Genomic DNA, 21,411 nt, shown 5'->3' on the forward strand with positions numbered 1-21,411 from the left:
GCTGGGTAACACACTGCTCTGATTGTCCACTCTTCTCAGAATTCTTTATGGTCTTTCCTCTCTTAACATTCTGCACCCTTACCTGGGCACCACCCAAGACAAGTGTGCAGTGGCTGAGAGCCCACATCCTCCCCATCACATTTTACCTCCGCAACCCTCCCAGGCCACCCGGATACAGGTTTCACTCACTCTGCTGCAGGTCTACCAACAGGGCTCCTGGTTTTGCAAAGCAGTTCCACCTGCCCCTGCCCCGCCTTGTTTTGCAAAGCAGTTCCACCTGCCCCTGTGCATGAACCACTGGCTGGTCCGTGTGGCTTTAATTCTCCACCCCCAAACCTTTACAAAAACAGTATTGTTTTTGTATCAGCAAGACTTTTTGTAACAGGATCCATGAGATGAACCAGGAAAGCCTCCAAACACCTATCAGGTTATTTTCCCCCAGAACTTCACCAGCCTCACTTGGAGACTGAGAGCACGGATTTGGTATTCGGAGCAACCTAGGCTGCTGAGAAAGCTCTCACCCGCAGTCTCCTTTCCTGCCATCAACTCCAGCTTTCAAATCTCTGTCTCTCAGCCAAAAAGAAAAAAGAAAACTTATTATGTCAAAGCCAAGCCAATGTGAAAAGAAGGTGTCATCTTTACCTCCAGTGGGTGACATATGGTGAATGTACACTTTGCCATCCCTGATGCTGTCTGGAGTGACTGATATCAAGTGGTCCTTCCATACTTTGATCCGGTTGGAAAATCCAATGATACTGAAACGGTCCTGGGGTCGGAGGTCATGGAGAATCGTGAAGAGGGCATCCTTGGTCTAGGCAAACACAAAAGCAAAACCAGTCACAGCCACTCACGTGAGTCCACTTATCCCCTGTTCGGGAAACCGTCACCCCCAGGAACAATGTCAGGGTTCAAATTCAGTGTCAACTATGTAAAGGGCACTTGGCTGAATGTCAAGGAATTGGTTACCTGACTGGAAAGAATGGTATAAAGATGTTACAGTTGTAGACATGAGTGAATCATTATGAAAGCTGCATCCCGCCACGGTGGTTTGGGCCTCCGCATCTCCACCACTGCTGTTCTCTTGACCCTGAATGTTCTTCCCCACTGCCCTACTTCCATCTTTCACTTGACAAGCCCCTCCTATTTAAGAGCCAGGCAAGTATGCAAATTCTCTGTTCGAAATATTTCTAACTTCTCTGAAGAGAGCTGATCATTCTCTCCCTTAGGCTGGCAAAGCCCTCAACGCACTCCTATGAGAAAGCACGCATCACACCATGATGATTGTTCATCTCCTTCTCTTACTCGGTTGTGAGTTCTCGGCAGGTGGGTCTCCTTCATCTTCCTATCACCTAGGGACAAGAAGGAGGTGCTAGACAAAGGTGAGGCAGGTGAATGAATGAAAGTTTAATGAATTATAAAATTAAAGGCCCAAATGATAAACATCATAGGAATTGAAAAGATTATTACTGTGGACTGGAGTGACGTGAGGCTTTACAGAGAAAGAGGAATTTGAGGATGAGGTTTAAAGAATACCTTGAAAGAACTGGAAGGACATTCTTCTTATTATTATTTTAGACAGACTCTCGCTCTGTCACCCAGGCTGGGGTGCAGTGGTGCAATCTCAGCTCACTGCAACCTCTGCCTCCCAGGTTCAAGTGATTCTCCTGCCTCAGCTTCCTGAGTAGCTGGGATCACAAGTGCAAGCCACCACATCCGGCTAATTTCTGTATTTTAGTAGAGACGGGGTTTCACCATGTTGCCCAGGGTGGCCTCGAACTCTTGAGCTCAGGCAATCCACTTGCCTCAGCCTCCCAAAGTGCTGGGATTACCAGTGTGAGCCACTGCACCCAGCTTGGAAGGGCATTCTGAAGAGAAGGCAGGCGGTTTGAGCAAAGCCGGGAAGTAATACAGGTGAGATAGCGGCTGCTAAGTGATAACAGGCATGCACTAAAGTCAGCTGTGACGCATGGAAAGAGGAAAGAAGCCATATGACCTGAAACCAGAAATACTCTAGGGGCTTAGAAAAGGTTTCTAGAGTAATCCGCAGACACTGTGAGCAAACACTGTCTTCCCAAGTAGCACTGTTGTTAGACACTTAAAGAGGCTCAGCATAGGCGGTCAGGGACTTTCACTGCGTAACGACCATGAAAGGACATCTGGCACCTTTACAAAGGTGAAGAGCACAGGCTTCAGGGCCAGCTGTCACCCTTGAGGCTGGGTTCCCCCCCAACTCTCTGTGAGGCCCTGAGCAGTAAGCTCCCTCACTTACTCGCTCTCTGATATCACTGCGCCCAAGTTACCCCATCCATAAAATCAGGACAGTAATAGTACCTGCCTCATCAAGTTGTTGTGAGGATTAAATCAGGATTGAGATGAAAAGGGCTCCGAGCAGGGCCAGGCATACAATCAGAGTTCTAGATGGGTTTACTGTTACTTGCTGGTGGCTGTAACTTGCTGGTGGAAAGCCCCAGCAGAGCTTGAGAGAAAACAGTGAAGTCGGGAATGGTGAGTTCCAGAAGGACATGTGCTAAGGAGTTCCGGAACACTCAAAACAAGCTGTGGCTCTCTTCCCCGGTTCATGACTCTTTGCCTTTCCTCCCTTCCCCAGGTTCAGACAGATGGCTCCGTCGGCCTCTCTGGCTAGGTGAAATAACCACTGCTTTTGTATCCTTTCCCTCTGGAATTTTCCCTCTTCCTCACTCCTCAGCCTCCTCTCAATCCTGGATCCAACTGCTCATCCCATATCAAACTGTCCAACTTGAATTTTATAGGAACCTCAAATTCTGATTCAGAAAACTATTCTCAATGCATCTATTTTTAAATCTGCACATTAGGCCAGGTGTGGTAGCTCATGCCTCTAATCCCAACACTTTGGGAGGCCGAGGCAGGTGGATCACTTGAGGTCAGGAGATAGAGATCAGCCTGGCCAACATGGTGAAACCTCGTCTCTACTAATAATACAAAAATTAGCTGGACGTGGTGGCCCACCTGTAATCCCAGCTACTCAGGAGGCTGAGGCAGGAGAATCACTTGAACCTGGGAGGCGGAGATGGCAGTGAGCCGAGATCGTGCCACTGCACTCCAGCCTGGGTGACAGAGTGAAACTGTGTCTCAAAAAAATAAACAAAACACATCTGCACATTATATTTTTTTCTGTAGGGCTAGTGAACTAAGAGTTTCTAGGCTGAGCAAATGTTTGCCTAACTCGCTCCCCGTGGGTTTTTGCTAAAGTAACCACTTCCCAGCACTTCTTCATTCCCAGGTTGAGAAAGCAATGGAGTTGATGGTATCATTAGAAGGATGATGATGACGATGCTGATGATATTGACAGCTTGCATTTCCTGGGAGCTTTCTACTCCCCAAGCATACGCTGAGTGGACAGGCTCTTCCTATGTTGAGGTGATCAATTCTAATTCTTACAAGCCACCTGAGAGAAAGTAACTATTAGTATTCCCATTTAACAGATGGGGCAACTGAGGCATGGAGGGGCTGAGCATCATGCCCCATGGGAGCCTGGATTAAAATGCAGGGAGTGTGACTTCAGGGGCAGCACGTGCACAAACAGCAACAGAATCTGCAGCCCCAGGACGACTGGAGGCGAGATTACTCGGAGCTGTCACCCTTTCAATGTGCAGCAAATCTGGTGATCTCTTCCAAGTCCCTGTATGTTGATGGGCTCTGTTTATTTCTTTGTTTCTTTTGCTTCATTTCTGGCATTAATTAGTGTATTCATCTCCTGTAACATCCTTGCAGAAGGCACTCACGTGCCAGGCACACTGGGTTACGCCTGTAATCCCAGCACTCGGAGGCTGAGGCCAGCAAATCACTTGAGGTCAGAAGTTCAAGACCAGCCTGGCCCATGTGGTAAAACCTTGCCTCTAGTAAAAAAAATATAAAAATTAGCTGGGCATGGTGGCACACGCCTGTAATCCAGCTACTTGGGAGGCTGAGGCAGGAGAATCGCTTGAACCCAGGAGGTGGAAGTTGCAGTGAGCTGGGATCACGCCACTGCACTCCAGCCTGGGCAATAGAGCGAGACTCTTATCTCAAAACAGAAAAAAAAAAAAAAAAAAAAAAAGGAAGGCACTGCAGGATTTTTGCACCTGCCCGGGGACAAGAACAATGAACATATTTCATTAAATCTACCTTCTCATCCTACTGAAGAATGCAACAAGTTCTTCTGGGAGAAAAGAACAGCAATGGAATGCTCCTTTTCATTCCCAGGGCTCGGAGACCTCCACTATTCTCTGTTCTCTCCTCTGCTCTTCCCTCCTCCTATCCCCCTACACCCCGCTTGTTCAGAGGGGCTCTCCGCAGCGGTTTCCTGTCCTCTCCCATGCCTGGCTCCCACTCCCAGGAAATATGTCAAAGTATCCCATGCAGATAAACAGAACCCACACCCAAGCCGCGCCAGCACTCTCCAGAAGACACTGTCAAGTCTGTGCTGTCCCCTTCTTGAAACTCCTCCTGCTCTGGCTTCCCCGGCCCCTCCCCGGGGCTTTGCTGGTATCTCCTTCTCTGCTGGCCCTTCAGGGTGAGTCACACGGTCCTTTTCTCAGCTGAGGTTCTCAGCTCCACTCTCACACCAGACACTGCTGCAGGTGACATCATCCATCCCCCATAGTGCCAACTACCATCGTCATCTGTGAATTTCCAGGCTTCTCTCTGGAGCTGGCCTCCGTTGTTCCATCCAGACCAACCTGCCAACCGTTTTTCCCTGCGTGTCCCACGGGTAGCTCAGAATCGACTCGGCAGAGAATGGAACCTTCATCTTTTTAAATCTCCCTCTCCTTTGCTGCTCTCTGTCCCGGGACAGAGGACACTGGAACCTTCACCCGTGGTCCAGGGCAGAAGCCTGGACATCATGTTGAATCTGTAACCCTCACATCCTTCGCCACCACCCTGGAATTCCAACTCCTCTCCCTAAATATCCCTGTGACCATAAACTGATATTCCTTTTCTTCCTTTGTATTTTTTCTTAATACAAAAATATTACTCATTTTTTGAAAGGTAAGAAGAAAAACATATACAACTCACATCATCACGCCTACCTAGAGACCACCACTACTAAAACGCTGGTGTGCCACATACCACTTCAGAAACATCCCCGGGTGTACGCATGTGCACGTGTGATTTTAAAGGAAGTGGGATCATGTAATACACATATCATGCTGTAAAGTTTCTCTTTACTGTAACATATCACATATGGTTTTCATATCAATGGAGAAATGTTTGCCACATCATTTTAACAGCAACCCAACATCCTCCTGCACGCATCCACCATGTTTTAATATTTTGGAATATTTGAGCAGCGCTGCTGGGAAGCTCATTATCCCTAAGTCTTTGTGCCCGTGACTCTTCCCTTAGGATAAATTTCCATATGCGGAAGTGGAACGACAAAGGGCTTGCGCTTTAGGAAGGACCTAGCGTGGCCCTGCATTACTGCAACGTAGATTTTCAACCCTCCTCTCTTCAAAGCCTTCCATGGCCCCTCACTGCCCTCAGCATAAAGTCTAATGTATCTTATCTTATCTTATCTTTTATCTTATCTTAGACTGTCACCAGGCTGGAGTGCGGTGGCACGGTATCCACTCACTGCAACCTCCACCTCCCGGGTTCAAGCGATTCCCCTGCCTCAGCCTCCCGAGTAGCTGGGATTACAGGCTCACACCACCACGCTCAGCTAATTTTTTGTATGGGGTTTCACCATGTTGGCCAGGATGGTCTCAATCACCTGACCTCATGATCCGCCCGTCTCGGCCTCCCAAAATGCTGGGATTACAGGCGTCAGCCACTGCACCTGGCCTAATGTCTCCTTTTGGATACAAAATTCTCATTAAAATAAATGGTCCCGGTTCAAATTCCTGTCTTTACTTCCTGCTAGTCTGCCCCGGCTACCGACTCTAAGGTCTGATTCGCTCACACCCAGCTTCCCTAAACCCACCCTGCTTTCTCATGACCTCCTGCAGTGGCACCAGGGGCTGCCCTCCTTCCCCACCTTCCCTACATGTTGAGCTACGGCCACCCTTCAGAACTCACTTGATATGTCCCCTCCTTGGTGAGGCCATTCCTAACTCAACGGTGAAGACAGGTGACAGCTCCATCCCTGATGCTGCACCGGCTGACACGTACCCCAGCTACGGGATGTCCACACTGTGCCGCCATGACTCCTGCAAGCTCCTTCCCTCCCCAGGAACCTTGTACCTGCTGTTTCCTTTCCTTGGAGCTCCCTTCCTCTTCCTCTCAGTCTTGGCTGCTGCAGGTCCCTTCTTGTCCTGCAATCCTGGGTTTACACATGATCTTCCAAGAGAGCCCTTCCCTGCCTCCCAGCCCTGGCCACCATTCCCCAAAGCATGGACCCCTGCTCTCTCCTTTCACGTTGATAGACAGAATGTCCTTCTTTCTCTGTGCATTGACTGGTCTGTCCATCTCCAGTCTATGCTTTTGTGTGCAGGAGCTTTCTCTGTTTTATTTATTTATTTATTATTTTATTTATTTATTTTTGAGACAGAGTCTCACTTTATCGCCAGGCTGCAGTGGTGCGATCTCGGCTCACTGCAACCTCCGTCTCCTGGGTTCAAGTAATTCTCCTGCCTCAGCCTCTTGAGTAGCTGGGACTACAGTCATACACCACCATGCCCAGCTAATTTTTGTATTTTTAGTAGAGACGGGGTTTCACTATGTTGGCCAGGATGGTCTCGATCTCTCGACCTGGTAATCCACCCAACAAGCGTTAGGATTACAGGCGTGAGCCACCACGCCCAGCGTTAGGATTACAGGCATGAGCCACCGCACCCAGCCACTTTTTCTGGTTTATTATTGTATATTTATCGTTCTATATTTAATACCCAGCAGTGCCTGGCGCATAGGAGATGCTTGACAAATGTGTCCTGAATAAGTAAGCAGTGAATAAATGATCCATCTGTCACACTGGACAGGGAGTTCCTCAAAACAGCCATCCCCTTGCCCTGCCCCACCCTCCCAACATGGTGGCATTTTGTACATTGTAGGCTTTTAGGAAATATCTGTTGTATTATTAGACAAATAAGACAGACAGACAGAGAAGAACAGAGATAGAGGAGACAGAGACAGACAGAATACTCAGGGACATAGAGAAAGAGACAGAAAGAGTGAGGGAGAAAGAGGAAAACAGAGGGGAGGAGAAGGACAGACAGAGAGGCCCTGTTGGTGAATGCAAGGGACATGAGACACAACCCAGCCCTTGAGAACCTAAGACAGACACTACTGAGAAAGAGGATGTGCAGGAAGCTCCGAGCTGCCTGATGGACAAGCTGCAGTGATGATCAATAACTCAGAGAACTGCACTCCACAGGCAGGGGCGGCCTCAGCCAGGGCACTGGTCCCTTCTCACCCTGGTTCATCCCTGCCCCTCCTCTCACTTAGAGCCAGCACAGCCCATGTGAGCATCAGACGGACTGGACCCTGTGCACTCACAGTCCAGGTAGTCCCCACCCAGGAAGGACTGAAGGTGCCGGCTGGGATGGGAGGGACAGCAGCATGCAGTGGCAGTGGTAGGGCAGTGCTGGGCCCAGTTCTCAGGCCCTCCTGAGAGTCTCCACGCTGCACACTGCTGGGCCCAACATGGTCAGGCTGCACGGGGGCCTGCCAGGAAGGCCACCTGTGGTGGAGCTGCTGCTTTAGCTACTGACATCCTCAGGGATCCTTCACAGTATGCCAAGAACCTCCAAAGGGACACCCCTCGCTCTTAAGCTGGCATTTTTTTTTTTTCCCCACATGATGGATATCCTGCTTTAGGAAGAGTTATTCAATCTCTCTACCCTCCTTCCCACAGTTCAGCAGCTACAGGCTCCTTATGACCTTGTAAGGCCTCAGCTGCAACTTGTCCTTGCGTGCACCAGGGAAGGCAGCCCAGGCACCTCCCGGTGGCTCCATTCCCACTCAGAGGAGGGCCATGTGGATGGACTCCTGCCCTCGTTCCAGAGGGGCCAGGCATATAGGGGCAAACAGCCTCCATTAACCTTTGAAGACTGCAGGCACTAACTCCTCCAGACTGCAGCCACCCAGCCCCACCCACCCCTGCGGACTCCAGCCACCCAGCCCCACTCATCCCAGCAGACTCCAGCCACCCAGTCCCACTCACCCCTGCGGACTGCAGCCACCCAGCCCCACTCATCCCTGCGGACTGCAACCACCCAACCCCACTCACCCCTGCGGACTGAAGCCACCCAGCCCCACTCACCCCTGCGGACTGCAGCCACCCAGCCCCACTCATCCCTGCGGACTGCAGCCACCCAGCCCCACTCATCCCAGCAGACTCCAGCCACCCAGCCCCACTCACCCCTGCGGACTGAAGCCACCCAGCCCCACCCACCCCTGCGGACTCCAGCCACCCAACCCCACTCACCCCTGCGGACTGAAGCCACCCAGCCCCACCCACCCCTGCGGACTCCAGCCACCCAGCCCCACTCATCCCAGCGGACTCCAGCCACCCAGTCCCACTCACCCCTGCAGACTGCAGCCACCCAGCCCCACTCATCCCTGCAGACTGCAGTCACCCAACCCCACTCACCCCTGCGGACTGCAACCACCCAACCCCACTCACCCCTGCAAACTGAAGCCACCCAGTCCCACTCACCCCTGCGGACTGAAGCCACCCAGCCCCACTCACCCCTGCGGACTGCAGCCACCCAGCCCCACCCACCCCTGCGGACTCCAGCCACCCAGCCCCACCCACCCCTGCGGACTCCAGCCACCCAGCCCCACCCACCCCTGCGGACTCCAGCCACCCAGCCCCACCCACCCCTGCGGACTCCAGCCACCAGCTCCACTCACCCCCGCAGACTGCAACCACTCACTCCACTAACCCCTGCAGACTGCAGCCACCCAACCTCATTCACCCCCGCAGACTGCAGCCACCCAGCCCCACCAACCCCGGCAGACTGCAGCAGCCACCCAACCTCATTCACTCCTGCAGACTGCAGCCACTGGCTCTGTTAACCCTCGACTTGCCTTCCCACCTCCAAAGGGCTGAGCAGCCAAGACCCCCGTTCAGGGTCCCTCCCAATCCTGAGACCGCATGATCATGGCTAGGAAAAGCTGTAGACTCTTCCAGTGCAGGTGATGGACAAAGCTGGTCACCACTCACCCTCAACGCCCTTTCCAACTAACTAGGCCTGAAGGAAGAGACACTGGGCACCCCAGGAAGCCACACTCCTGTCCTCTAAGCTCCCTCTAGGGGCCTCTATGCTAGAAAGGGGCTAACCTGCTTGAGACAGGGACCCCCAAAACATACATGTTGGAGTCATGAAATTAATTCCTTAAAAGATGACCACAGGGGACTGTGGAAATGTCTTCCCTGGAGATCTTTTAAAACAGACATATAAAATGTATGATGATATGTATCGCAGTTTTCATGGAGATGAATACAATCGGTGTACAGGCCTGATTCGCGAGGGGATTAAGTGTCTGGCTTTAGAAAGCCACACTTGCTCTCTGGGGCCATAAAAGTTCCCAACTCGTTGTCTTTATGCTCTTGGACAAGGGCTTATCTGGGGTGGAAACCAAGGGGACGGGGCTCAGGTCACTGCCTGACAACTACTGGCTAGGAAGCCAGTGGGGAGGAGTTAGCAAGTCTTAGAGAGAGTGGGGGATCAGGAAGAGGCAGGAACACCAAATCCCCATGCCTAGAGGAAAAAAATAAGGGGCACCTGTGGGGCCTGAGGAGGAGAACGGGGTTCTTATAGAGGTCAACCCGCAAGAGGCCCTTCGGGTTTCCCTGGGGGGATCCGTGCCAGTTCCTAAAAGCACAATCCATACTTAATGGGCGTCATCTCTGCTAACACAAGAGGACAAGCTGCAGACATGGGTCCACATGTCATCAGAAGAGATCTTTTAAAAATTCCAGGTTAGGAGCAATGGCTGTGGTCCCAACTATTCAGGAGGCTGAGGCAGGAGGATGGCTTGAGCCCAGGAGTTTCAGGCTGCAGTGAGCTATAATCATGCCACTACCCTTCGGCCTGGGCAACAGAGCGAGACCCTATCTCTAAAACGTAAATAAATAAATAACAAATTTAAAATTGAAAAAATAAAGACCAGATTATGTTTGGACTGAAGGGAGATTTTGAAAATCGCACCCAGATACACTTAGTAAATGGAAAGAATATACTTCTTACTATTTGGGTACTGAAGATATACCTTGGCCTGGATGCAGGCATTACACGAGATTCCTTCTAACCCTAGTTATCTAGAGTCACAAAGGATAGAGATTACTCTGTTTAAAACTATTTTATGGTGATGAATTCCTCTTCTTATACGTACTTCACTTGGATTAAAAGAACAAAAACCTATTGCTTTAAAAACACTATCTTAGAAGTCCATTCCAGCTCTGTCTTAGGTTTACTATAAGTAAGTCCTTTAATCTCTTTCTATTTAAATTCTTCCAGGCACAAGAAGGCTTATGTTATAAATAAACATAAGTAAACTCTGGCCGGGTGTGGTGGCTCACGCCTGTAATCCCAGCACTTTGGGAGGCCAAGGCAGGCAGATCATGAGGTCAGGAGATCGAGACTATCCTGGCCAACATGGTGAAACCCCATCTCTACTAAAAACACAAAAAATTAGCCAGGCATGGTGATACGTGCCTGTAGTCCCAGCTACTCAGGAGGCTGAAGCAGGAGAATCGCTTGAACCCGTGAGGCACAGGTTGCAGTGAGCCAAGATCATGCCACTGCATTCCAACCTAGGCAACAAAGCGAGACTCCATCTAAATAAATAAATAAATAAATAAATAAAAGGAAACTCTATTTCAGATTCTCCAGCCCTTCAGTACGGTCGGCAATGGTCTTGCTTGTTCTAGCGATCTTTGGGAAGGATTACAGAGTTTCTTTAATGGTGTCTGTCCTGTGCACCACGGGCCCTGTATGAAGCTGCGCTGGGAACAAGAGATGAGGCCTTCCCTTCTCTTCCTCTCCCTCTTTCCTATAAAGCTGAGCCCAAGGAGCTTCAGGCTCTTGGCCCAACCCTCAAAGGGATAAGCATTCCATTGCGTTAACTACCATGCCATGAATGACCAGTAAACATTTCCCAAGTAGAGAAGCACGTCCAATAAGACCCTAAGAGGGGAAGTCAAGGGAGCCCATGGAAGAGCCAGCTGCGGCCCACAGCTTCCTCCCACTTCCATCGGGTACCCACGATGCAGCTTTTCTCAAACCATATTCGATGGAAACTAACCCTGACACAAAAGGCTCTTGTGCCACAAACCCTAGGTTTTTGGGCATAAGACAAGGAGAACCCACGACATCACAGATGAATCCAAGTTCAAGGGAACTCAGCATCAGTCATTCCACGCCTCCTGCACAATGATCGTGCTGTTCTCCTGAGTGGCACCATCCCTTGCCTCAGTCTAAAATGTTTACCAGGGAGTTGACATTTTCCTTCCCATTGATCCACACAGTTCTTTTGAATGAGTCTAAGAGAAAGACTAAAGACTGGATTAAAATAATCCAGTAAAGGCCGGGTGCAGTGGCTCACGCCTGTAATCCCAGCACTTTGGGAAGTAGAGGCAGGACGATCACCTGAGGTCAGGAGTTTGAGACCAGCCTGGCCAACGTGGCGAAACCCTAACTCGACTAAAAATACAAAAATTAGCCCAGCATGGCGGTGCATGCCTGTAATCCCAGCTACTTGGGAGACGGAGGCAGGAGAATCCCATGAACTCAGGAGGCAGAGGTTGCAGTGAGCAGAGACTGCGCCACTGCACTCCAGGCTGGGCGCAGAGTGAGACTCCATCCCAAAAAAAAAAAAAAAAAAAAATCCACCAAAGAAATCAAAGACCTTCTGAAAGCCTGATTTAAGCCATGGAAGAGAATCATAATCAGCAAATGAAAACAGCCCTAAGTTTCTGAAAGGTAATTTTGGAAAATGAAACATGCCCAAGAGAAGCTGTAGTGGCAGGTCAGCCTTTGTCCTTTCTAAGGTGGGCAGAGGCCATGGACACCAGTGGGGAGGGGGCAGGTGTCTGTACTGTCCTTAGGCCTTCCTAACCCAGCAGGCAGGAGATCCTCAGTGCCCCTTGGTGGGTGGCAGATGGCCCTGTCATCATGCCATCTGAAGGAACCAACCAAAATAAAAAACCATCTGTGACTTCATCAAAGTTCACAACAGATTCTTACTGCAACCTGCAACTTCTTGCCTAAGCCCACAGTGAGGAGAATGGAAATGTCCAACCTTCCCAGTCTCAGATCTGTCACCCTCTCTGTACTCACAGACACCTGAACACAGAATGGTCCCAAGTCACCTTGGAGTCACCCCCTCCGTACCCCACAGACAACCGTACACAGCATGGTCCCAGGTCACCCCCTCCGTACCCCACAGACACCCGTACACAGCATGGTCCCAGGTCACCCCCTCCGTACCCCACAGACACCCCTACACAGCATGGTCCCAGGTCACCCCCTCCGTACCCCACAGACACCCCTACACAGCATGGTCCCAGGTCACCCCCTCCGTACCCCACAGACACCCGTACACAGCATGGTCCTAGGTCACCCCCTCCGTACCCCACAGACACCCCTACACAGCATGGTCCCAGGTCACCCCCTCCGTACCCCACAGACACCCCTACACAGCATGGTCCCAGGTCACCCTCTCCGTACCCCACAGACACCCCTACACAGCATGGTCCCAAGTTACCTTGGAGTCACTGTCATGGCTGAGACCAGAGTAGCCATGACTTGCCAAGGGATGTCCCCAGGCCGTGGGTGTCCATTAAGCCTCAGTGGTGGTATTCAAAGTTCACAGTATTACAAGATTACAAAAATTTATTTTATAAAAGGTAGCATAAACTTACGTTACCCTCTGCAGGTCATTCAGTAATTTGAAGGAAGATTTTCTGAAATCTTACTGTGACTGACCCACCAAATAATCAGATTTAAAAAAAAAAAAAAATCCCAGTCTTAGGAGTAAGGCAATAAATTGAATAAGAAGAACCAGTTCTCCATAATGTATTTGGGTCCATATCATTGTTGTACTTCTTAAAAATCTAGCAACAGATTGGCTCCCAAGAAAAAAATCAAAACATTACAAAAGAATGCTACTCCATTGACTACAGTGTAAGAGTGTCAGTAACACTTCAGGAGGTTATGAAAACGCCTAAAGGAAATCAGCCATCGTGCAATGCCAAGTTCCTTTTTTTGCTCCTCTGCTATAAATACCTCCTGAAATGAACCACATTATATTATTCATATTAAAAAATGTTTAATTATGACAAACAGAAGATAACCAAAAAAGGTGTCTCTGTCAAATTTGGGAAATCCTGTTGCAAGAAATTAGAAGGACTTTTCTACTGGCCAAAGTATTTTTTGGAGAAATGGCAGAAACTAATTAGCTTTCTTCATATAAATGGAAAATTTGGGATAGAAGTCATACATCTTCCAAAACTTTAAAACAGTTTAATGAAATTTCACTTAGAAGTAAAAGTAGAAGACATTTTTCTTTGGTCTCAACATCTTAACGTTCACACTGCCAAGAAAAGCATATTTCTTCAATTAAGCAAAATCACAGGGCTCCTATATTTTAAAATATATTATTTTAAGCTACTATACTTTCATTTACTGCTTAAATTCTCCTTTCAAATGCTCTTTGAATGCAGTATGGTGCTAGATAATATCGCAACTCTGATTCGAAATATTTATTTGCATATATGTTTACCTGATCTATGTAAAAATATAAACAAATTATTTCTTCATAGCAAGATAAAAAGCACTTTTATTGTAACGTTTCTAAATACCAATACCACTTCAAGACTGGTTCTAAAATAGAAAGACTGTTACAGACTAAATTCTGGCTAACGTCAGCCTTAACTTTTTTTTTAAAAAGGCTGAAAAGGTTTAGATATTAAAACATTTTTTGCAATACAAACAAAACTAATTCCATTAATCTTTGTGTTTGCATAACACGATTCTAACTTGAGAAGCGAACTATGTCTCATCTTAACCCTCTGCTTATGTTAAGATTAGTTACCTAATGTTTTGACTTTGCTTTGACAAGTGTACCAAACATTTACCTAACCATGTCATTGTACGTTTTTCTGAAAAGCTCTTTGCCAATCATGTTTCTGCTATTCTTTACGACACAGTAGGCAAATCCATTTTTTATACTTGATGTGTAAGTAACTCAGGGCTAGAAACAGATTTTTTTCCCCCACTTCTCTTCACGTGGAAGGTCAGTACTTTGGAGGATTTACATTCATTGTCAATTCCATACTTCTTATTCTAGCGAAGAATACAGCCTTAGCACACAGGCTTGATAGCCTTAACAAGAACCCAGCCTACCTCTAACTGTAGGCTCCAGATGAACCCCAGGCGTGGCTGCCTGCTCTAATAGGAAGTAAGAGGATGATGCTGACCAAGAGAGGTTCAGCTCTCTGTGTAACTGGTGTCTCCCATCCGTCGTTCTGACACGCTAACTGATAAAATGATTGAGTTCTTGCTTTCTCACTCCTGGTCTAAATCTGAAGTTTATGTTGTCCAACTGCGGGTCTGGATTCTAGATCCCTGCATGTTTCATTCTACAGGTGTTTTGGTGTCGGACTCTCCATCTGCCTTTGACCTGATCACCTTTCCCTTTCCCTTAAGTTCTCACAATTCCTTTCTGCTTGGCTTTGGTCCATCCTATGCCTCTCACTATAAATTCTCAGAGATGTGTCTTCACAAACATCAAGAACATGAAACACAAAGATACGGAGAGGCTGGGAAAAAGCCATGCTCCACGTAAAATCATGGAACAATTAGGTAAGAATTAAACACAGCATATCCAGAAACGTAGATTGTTATATACAAGAAAATATTTAGAGGAAGTGGAGCCCCCTCCACTAGGCAGGGAGAGTGACACTGCTCCTGGCTCTCTTTCCATCTTCCCAGACTCTTAGTTAGGGTCACCAATGAGACTGGAAAGGGAGATTTCTGTCGCAAGAGGGAAGACATTATAAAAACCGGTGAACTTAACTGTTGGGGATCGAGAGGTGCTCTGGTTACTTTTTCTTGTCTTCCTTATTTGTGCTAGATTGGATGTGGATAGCTAGACAGCCCAGAGCAGAGAAGGCAATAGAGGCTTCTTAGATCTATGGGGAAGGAGGGTTAAGTAGAAACCTCACATCTCTTCCTACTCTGTCTGGCTCGGTTACCTGGGGAAGAAAAGCAAAATGGCCTCAGAACTAAGTTCTAGCCAGTCATAAAGGGTGTAGGTTGGCTGAAGTTTCAGATGTGCTCCATGTCTCAGACATATGAGCCAGTGGACAGGATGCTGGGGGGAGAACAATTCCAATGCTGTGACTTCATCTGACCTCTGAAACCCCATTTTCCCACCTGGCCCCTCGAAACATGCTTCTGTCTTCTTCTAGGTGTTCTCCTTCAGTCTAGCACATTCTCAAAATGACCACAACTGTCTCCTGAACATCTCTGAGCACTAGGTCCCTCCAGCCCACTGCTGCCATCAACCCAGCTCTGCCCAGCCCACCAGACATGAGTGCGGTCTCTCCTCCTGGTTGGTTGTCTTGTTACCTCAGCCTTTGCCTTCCCTTTCGAGTTACACGTGCACCTAGGAGAGGTGATTCGGAAATCACTATTTATCTGACTTTACATTTGGCTCACTGGAACATCCTTCTTCAAGCTAAGAATTTGGCATAGCCTAGGGTTACACGAGGGATGGTTTGGGTCCCCCTAAATTCAAAGATTGAAATCCTAACCCCCAAGGTAATGGTACCAGGAGGTGGGGACTTTGGGAGGTAATTAGGTCATGAAATTAGAGCCCTCATGGTTGGGATCAGTGCCTTTATGAAAGACCCCAGTGAGCTAGCTAGCTACTCCCTTCCACCATGTGAGGACATGGGTCTATGAACCAGAAGGTGGGCCCTCCCCAGACACAGAGTCTGCTGGCATCTTGATGTTGGGCTTTCCAACTTCTAGAACTGTGTGAAACGGATTTCTGTTGTTTATAAGCTACTCAGTCTATGGCAGATTGTTATAGTGGCCTGAATGGACTAAGACACAGACTATGGCACCACTAAATATGATATTTTTTGCTACCAGTGGGGAAAGAGCTCTTAATTGTTATTAATTTTAATTTGGCTCCCCACTCCCCACAAATTTTACTTATCCATATTTCTAACCACTCTTGAAACATCAGCAACTGATGTCATTTGGCAAACTGTAGAAATGTGCACGATGACCACATCTAAGCAAAAGTGGGAGATTTCAGAGAATCAAAGGAACAGTGTCTAAACCAGTCACTGTGAGAACTTCCTCTTCTTTACCCCAATTCAGAGAGAGGGCCAGCCCAACTGGGTTCCTGGAGGTCAAGAATGCCAAATGCCAAGTGTTCATATCTGGGGAGGGTGACTGCTTTGTCCTCACAGAAGCAGATCTTCCCGAGCCAAATTCAAGCAGAGTTTGCCAGGCCATTTAAATCATAAACACTACTGCAGTGAGGACTAGCTGAGGCTTTGCTTTGCCAGACTTGTCTCTCTCTCAATGACACAAGTCTGCATTGAGACTCTTAGTCTCAGTGTCTCAAGTCTGACACTCTTAGCAGCATCACCCTCCCTCCTGGTATCCAGTAGCCAGCATCAAGCAGGTCATATCTCCAACCTCTGTGTGATCTGCTTCTAGAGAAGGAGATCTGATCTGATCTCCTTCCAGGTGGCCCCAGGAATGCGTGTGAACACCCTGTGATGGGGAACGCCACCACATAGGGCCGACAGCCATCCCTGAACAGCAGCTTTGCTCAGGACAAGGGCTACCCTTAAGATACTGAATCGCTCACCACAATTTCTCTTCATTGATTGTAGAATTGTTGATCACATGCACATCACCCTCTCTTCGTCCTACCAAATCTGATACCCTCTAAGGTTCAGTTTTTGCTTTGTTTTGTTTTTGAGAGGGAATCTCCCTCTGTCACCCAGGCTGGAGTACAGTGGCTCAATTTCAGCTCACTGCAACCTCCACCTCCCGGGTTCAAGCGATTCTCCTGCCTCAGCCTCCTGAATAGCTGGGACTACAGCTGCGTGCCACTACGCGGGGCGAATTTTTTGCCTTTTTAGTAGAGACAGGGTTTCACCATGTTCGCCAGGCTGGTCTCGAACTCCTGACCTCAGGTGATCTGCCTGCCTCAGCCTGACTCAGCCTCCCAAAGTGCCAGGATTACAGGCATGAGCCACTGCGCCTGGCCTGAGGCTCAGTTTTTGGCCTTCTATCCTCCCTCCCTCTCTACTCTTCCCTGAAGGAGTTTTATCCATTCTTCAGCTACCACATCTGTTTTGGGGTCTCTCAAGTCCACACCTCCAGGCTCTCCATCTGAATACCTTCACCACCCCACTGTCATTTCAGTCTTAATCTGCTGAAAACTCAATACATAATATTTGGTATGGTTTGCCCATGTCCCCACCCAAATCTCACCTTGAATTTTAATCCCCACCATCCCTACATGTCAAGGGCAGGACCAGGTGGAGGTAACTGAATCATGGAGGCAGTTTCCCCCATGCTGTTCTCGTGATAATGAGTGAGTCTCATGAGATCTGCTGGTTTTATGAGCATCTGGCATTTCCCCTGCTTGCACTCACTCTGTCCTGCTGCCCTATGAAGAAGGTGCCTGCTTTTCCTTTGCCTTCTGCCATGATTGTAAGTTTTCTGAGGCCTCCCCAGACATGTGGAACTGAGAATCAATTAAACCTCTTTCCTTCATAAATTACTCAGTCTCGGGTATTTCTTCATAGCAGTGTGAGAACAAACTCACAAAATGTTTTTCTCTCAAATCAGCTCCTCCTCTAGGATATCCTACTTCCACTCATGGTTCCAAAGTCTGAAGAATCTTTTTTTTTTTTTTACTCTATCCAGCTAATTACCATGCCACACTGATTCTTCTTTAGTAGCAGCTCCACAGTTCTTCCTTCTTCCACATTCATACTCACCACTCTGGCTGAAGTTCCTTCTTGTGGGGCATATGCTGTCATTCCATGCAGGCTCCCCGTGCCTCATAGCTTCTGTGTCCTATTTGTCTTACCAACAGCTGTGGCCCACAAATTACATTCCTACAGCACTTCCAGCTGCATGGCTCCTTCCATCAGCCACTGAAGAAATCCTACACCTTAGCATGGTGTAAACAACTAAATCCCACCTCTGAGCTTAGCTGCAGCTCTAGCACATAGTTCTGTGCAAGCTCAAACTCACTTCACACTCTCAGAATCTCTGCTAAAAAATGCATGGTATACCCATCTAATGAAATACTACTCAGCAGTAAAAAAGAATGAAATACAGATGCAAGCTATGACATGGCTGAACCTGGGAGGTATCATGCTACGTGAAAGCAGCCAGGCACAAAAGGCTGCACACTGTATAACTCTATTAATACGAAATGTCTAGAATAGGCAAATCCATAGAGACAGAAAGGAGACTAGTAGTAGTCAGGGGCTAGAAAAAGGGGTGAACGAGCAATGACTGCTAATAAGTACGGCGGTTCTTTGGAGGATGATGAGATGTTCTAAAATTAGGTAACAGTGACGGTTTTACAACTCTCTGAAAATACTAAAAGCCACTGACTGGTATGCTTTGAAAGGGTGGATTTTATGGTCTGTGAATTCTATCTCAACAACACTGATACAGTTTTGTTTTTTGTGTTTTGTTTTTTGAGAGGGAGTCTCACTTTGTAGTCCAGGCTGGAGTGCAAATCTCGGCTCACTGCAAGCTCCGCCTCCCAGGTTCACGCCATTCTCCTGCCTCAGCCTTCCGAGTAGGTGGGACTACAGGTGTCCGCCACCAGCCCGGCTAATTTTTTTGTATTTTTAGTAGAGACGGGGTTTCAACATGTTAGCTAGGATGCTCTCGATCTCCTGACCTCATGATCCGCCCGCCTCGGCCACCCAAAGCACTAAGATTACAGGCGTGAGCCACCGCGCCCAGCCTGATACTGGTATTTTTAAAGTGCGTTGCATGGCTGTCCCTTGGTCTGCGTGGACTGCCTCCTTGTGTGTTTTGTGCTGTTGTGTCATGAGCGTCTTCTCAGAGGGGCTTTATCTGGGGAAATTCCCTGCAGCATAAGTTGGCGCCACGGCCCCGCAGGAGCTTCCCAGGCACCTCCAGGTTCTCCCTGGCCCAGAACCCCTTGATGGGTGGATTATCAGAGAGTTCCTTGATTCCATGGTAGTTGACATTCAGTCACCTGCTCACATGCTTCCAGGCTATCTGATTTGGGTCCCATGGTTATAAGGGAAGTCTTCCCTTGCCCCACAACCCCCAAAGTCAAACAAAGTTGGGCAATCTTCTATGTTGTCTTCCTGCATCAGCAGGTGGAGGTTTCCTCTGCCTACTACTCCCCTAAGGGTGCAGTCCTTTGATGGAACCAGCTTTATCGGGGGTCTCAGGTTCAACCCCCACCTCAGAGTGCCCAAGCTCTCATCTGCTGTTCCCACAGGGTCATTAAAGCCTCAGGCCCGAGGACCCAGCGACTGGTAACTCTCCTGGGGGATATCACTTAACTCACGTGCTCAGCTTCCTTCCCCAAAAGAAGGCATATTCAGCCTTCTTTCACGCTTTGTGGTTTTCCCCAACCAAGAATTCACTCATTCTTTTCCTGCCAAGAAAATTGTATCCCATCTTCAAGAACCAGTTCCTTTTCCATCTCCATCATTAATCTTTTCCTGACTATCTCAAGTTCTTTCTCTCCCCTACAATCCTTTCCATTATCTAGGTTAGTTTTGAATAATGTATGATTGTTCCATTTATTTTTCTTTTTTGAAATGGAGTCCCTCTCTGTCGCCAGGCTGGAGTGCAGTGGTGTGATCATGGCTCACTGCAACCCCCGCCCCCCAGGTTCAAGCTATTCTCCTGCCTCAGCCTACCGAGTAGCTGGGATGATAGGTGCCCACCACCACACCCAGCCAATTTTTGTACTTTTAGTAGAAACGAGATTTTGCCAAGTTGCCCAGGCTGGTCTTGAACTCCTGACCTCAGATGATCTGCCCCTCTTGGCCTCCCAAAGTGCTGGGATTATAGGCGGGAGCCACCGGGCTTTGTCTATTCCGTGTTTCTTTTCACCAGCAAAATTCTAAAGTTCTCGGTGAAAGTGACTTAGGGCTGATGCCCTTGGAGACACACTTTCTCCTGCCTCCATGCTTTGTACATGTCATGCATCTCTCTCATTCTGCTTGGATCCAATCTCCCTCTTCTCATGCCACCCACTCAGTTAACTTCTAAGAGGCCTTTGAGACTCACCCAACTATGCCTCCCTCTGAGAATCATCCACCACCCCCTACTCTCCCACCACTAAAAAGAACTGACCACCACCCTATCGCGCAACTACTGGCTCTTACCTATGCCCTATTACACGGAGCACTCCCTATATAATTATTGCCTGACTTTCTCTTCTTCTCTGAGCTTCTCGTGAGGAAAGGCTGTGTCTCATTTATCTCTGTGTCCCCCATACCTAGCGCCTCCCCCACAGCCTCTAACCCATATTTGTTTCATGTTTGGAGAATCTGAACTCTAGAGTTAAAGCCAAAGTGGAAAGCTGAGTGAGAGTCAGGCGTCCCGAACCCGAGAAGTGGGTGGCTGTGCTATCAGGCAACACCAGCGCTTAGGAATTTCACCCAGTTGCAATTTCAATCAGCCAGCCAAGATTACACAATCCCTGAATGACAAAGCGTTCTGACCCTCTGATAAGCACTTCCACGTTTGTTATCTCATTTAATTCTGACTTGTAGTGTTTATCTCGCTGTTACTTGTAGCAAAGTTTCGTTTCAGCCCCTATCTAGCCCTTTACAGCAAAAGTCTGCCAATTCCAATTTGGGACTTAAAAACTGGGAAACCAGAAAGGGGGAAACTAGGCCTTTCTGTGATTTCCTGGCGCCACACTTTCCGATGCTCACAGCAAGGCTGCGATCTGAGCAGGTGATGCAGGAGCACCCCGAGCTCTATACTGACAAGTGCCTCTTTGTATGACAGCCACAGAGTGCCCACATTCAGAGATACTCCACATTTCAAAAACATGACCTCATTTTATAACAGACACGGGCAAGGTTGCAGAGAAAAGGGAATGCTTATACACTGCCGGTAGGAATGTAAACTACTTCAGTCACTGTGGACAGCAGTCTGGCGATTTCTCAAAGAACTGGAAACAGAGCTCCCAATCAATCCAGCCAGCCCCTTATTGGGTATATACCCAAAGGAATAGAAATCATTCTACCATAAAGACGCACACATGCATACGTTCATCACAGCACTATTCTCAAGACCAAAGACACGGACTCAACCTAAATGACCATCAGTGGTGGACTCAAAGAAAATGTGGTACAAATATACCATGGAATACTATGCAGCCATAAAAAAGAATAAGATCATGTCCTCTGGAGCAACATGGATGGAACTGGGAGCCATTATCCTA

The 21,411-nt window shown here is 48.2% G+C and overlaps 1 protein-coding gene across 1 annotated transcript in view; it reads right to left on the minus strand.

The window, feature by feature from the left end:
* The window catches only part of ITIH5 (inter-alpha-trypsin inhibitor heavy chain 5), a 104,558-nt gene that overhangs the window by 24,721 nt on the left and 58,426 nt on the right, over positions 1–21,411 (minus strand). Inside the window, exon 8 of the mRNA XM_005564592.5 lies at positions 643–811. Within this exon, the coding sequence (XP_005564649.3) occupies positions 643–811 (169 nt within the window). The remainder of the gene's footprint in view (positions 1–642; positions 812–21,411) is intronic.

This window comes from Macaca fascicularis, chromosome 9 (genome assembly GCF_037993035.2).
Source record: "Macaca fascicularis isolate 582-1 chromosome 9, T2T-MFA8v1.1".
In the NCBI taxonomy this organism is placed as follows: domain Eukaryota; kingdom Metazoa; phylum Chordata; class Mammalia; order Primates; family Cercopithecidae; genus Macaca; species Macaca fascicularis.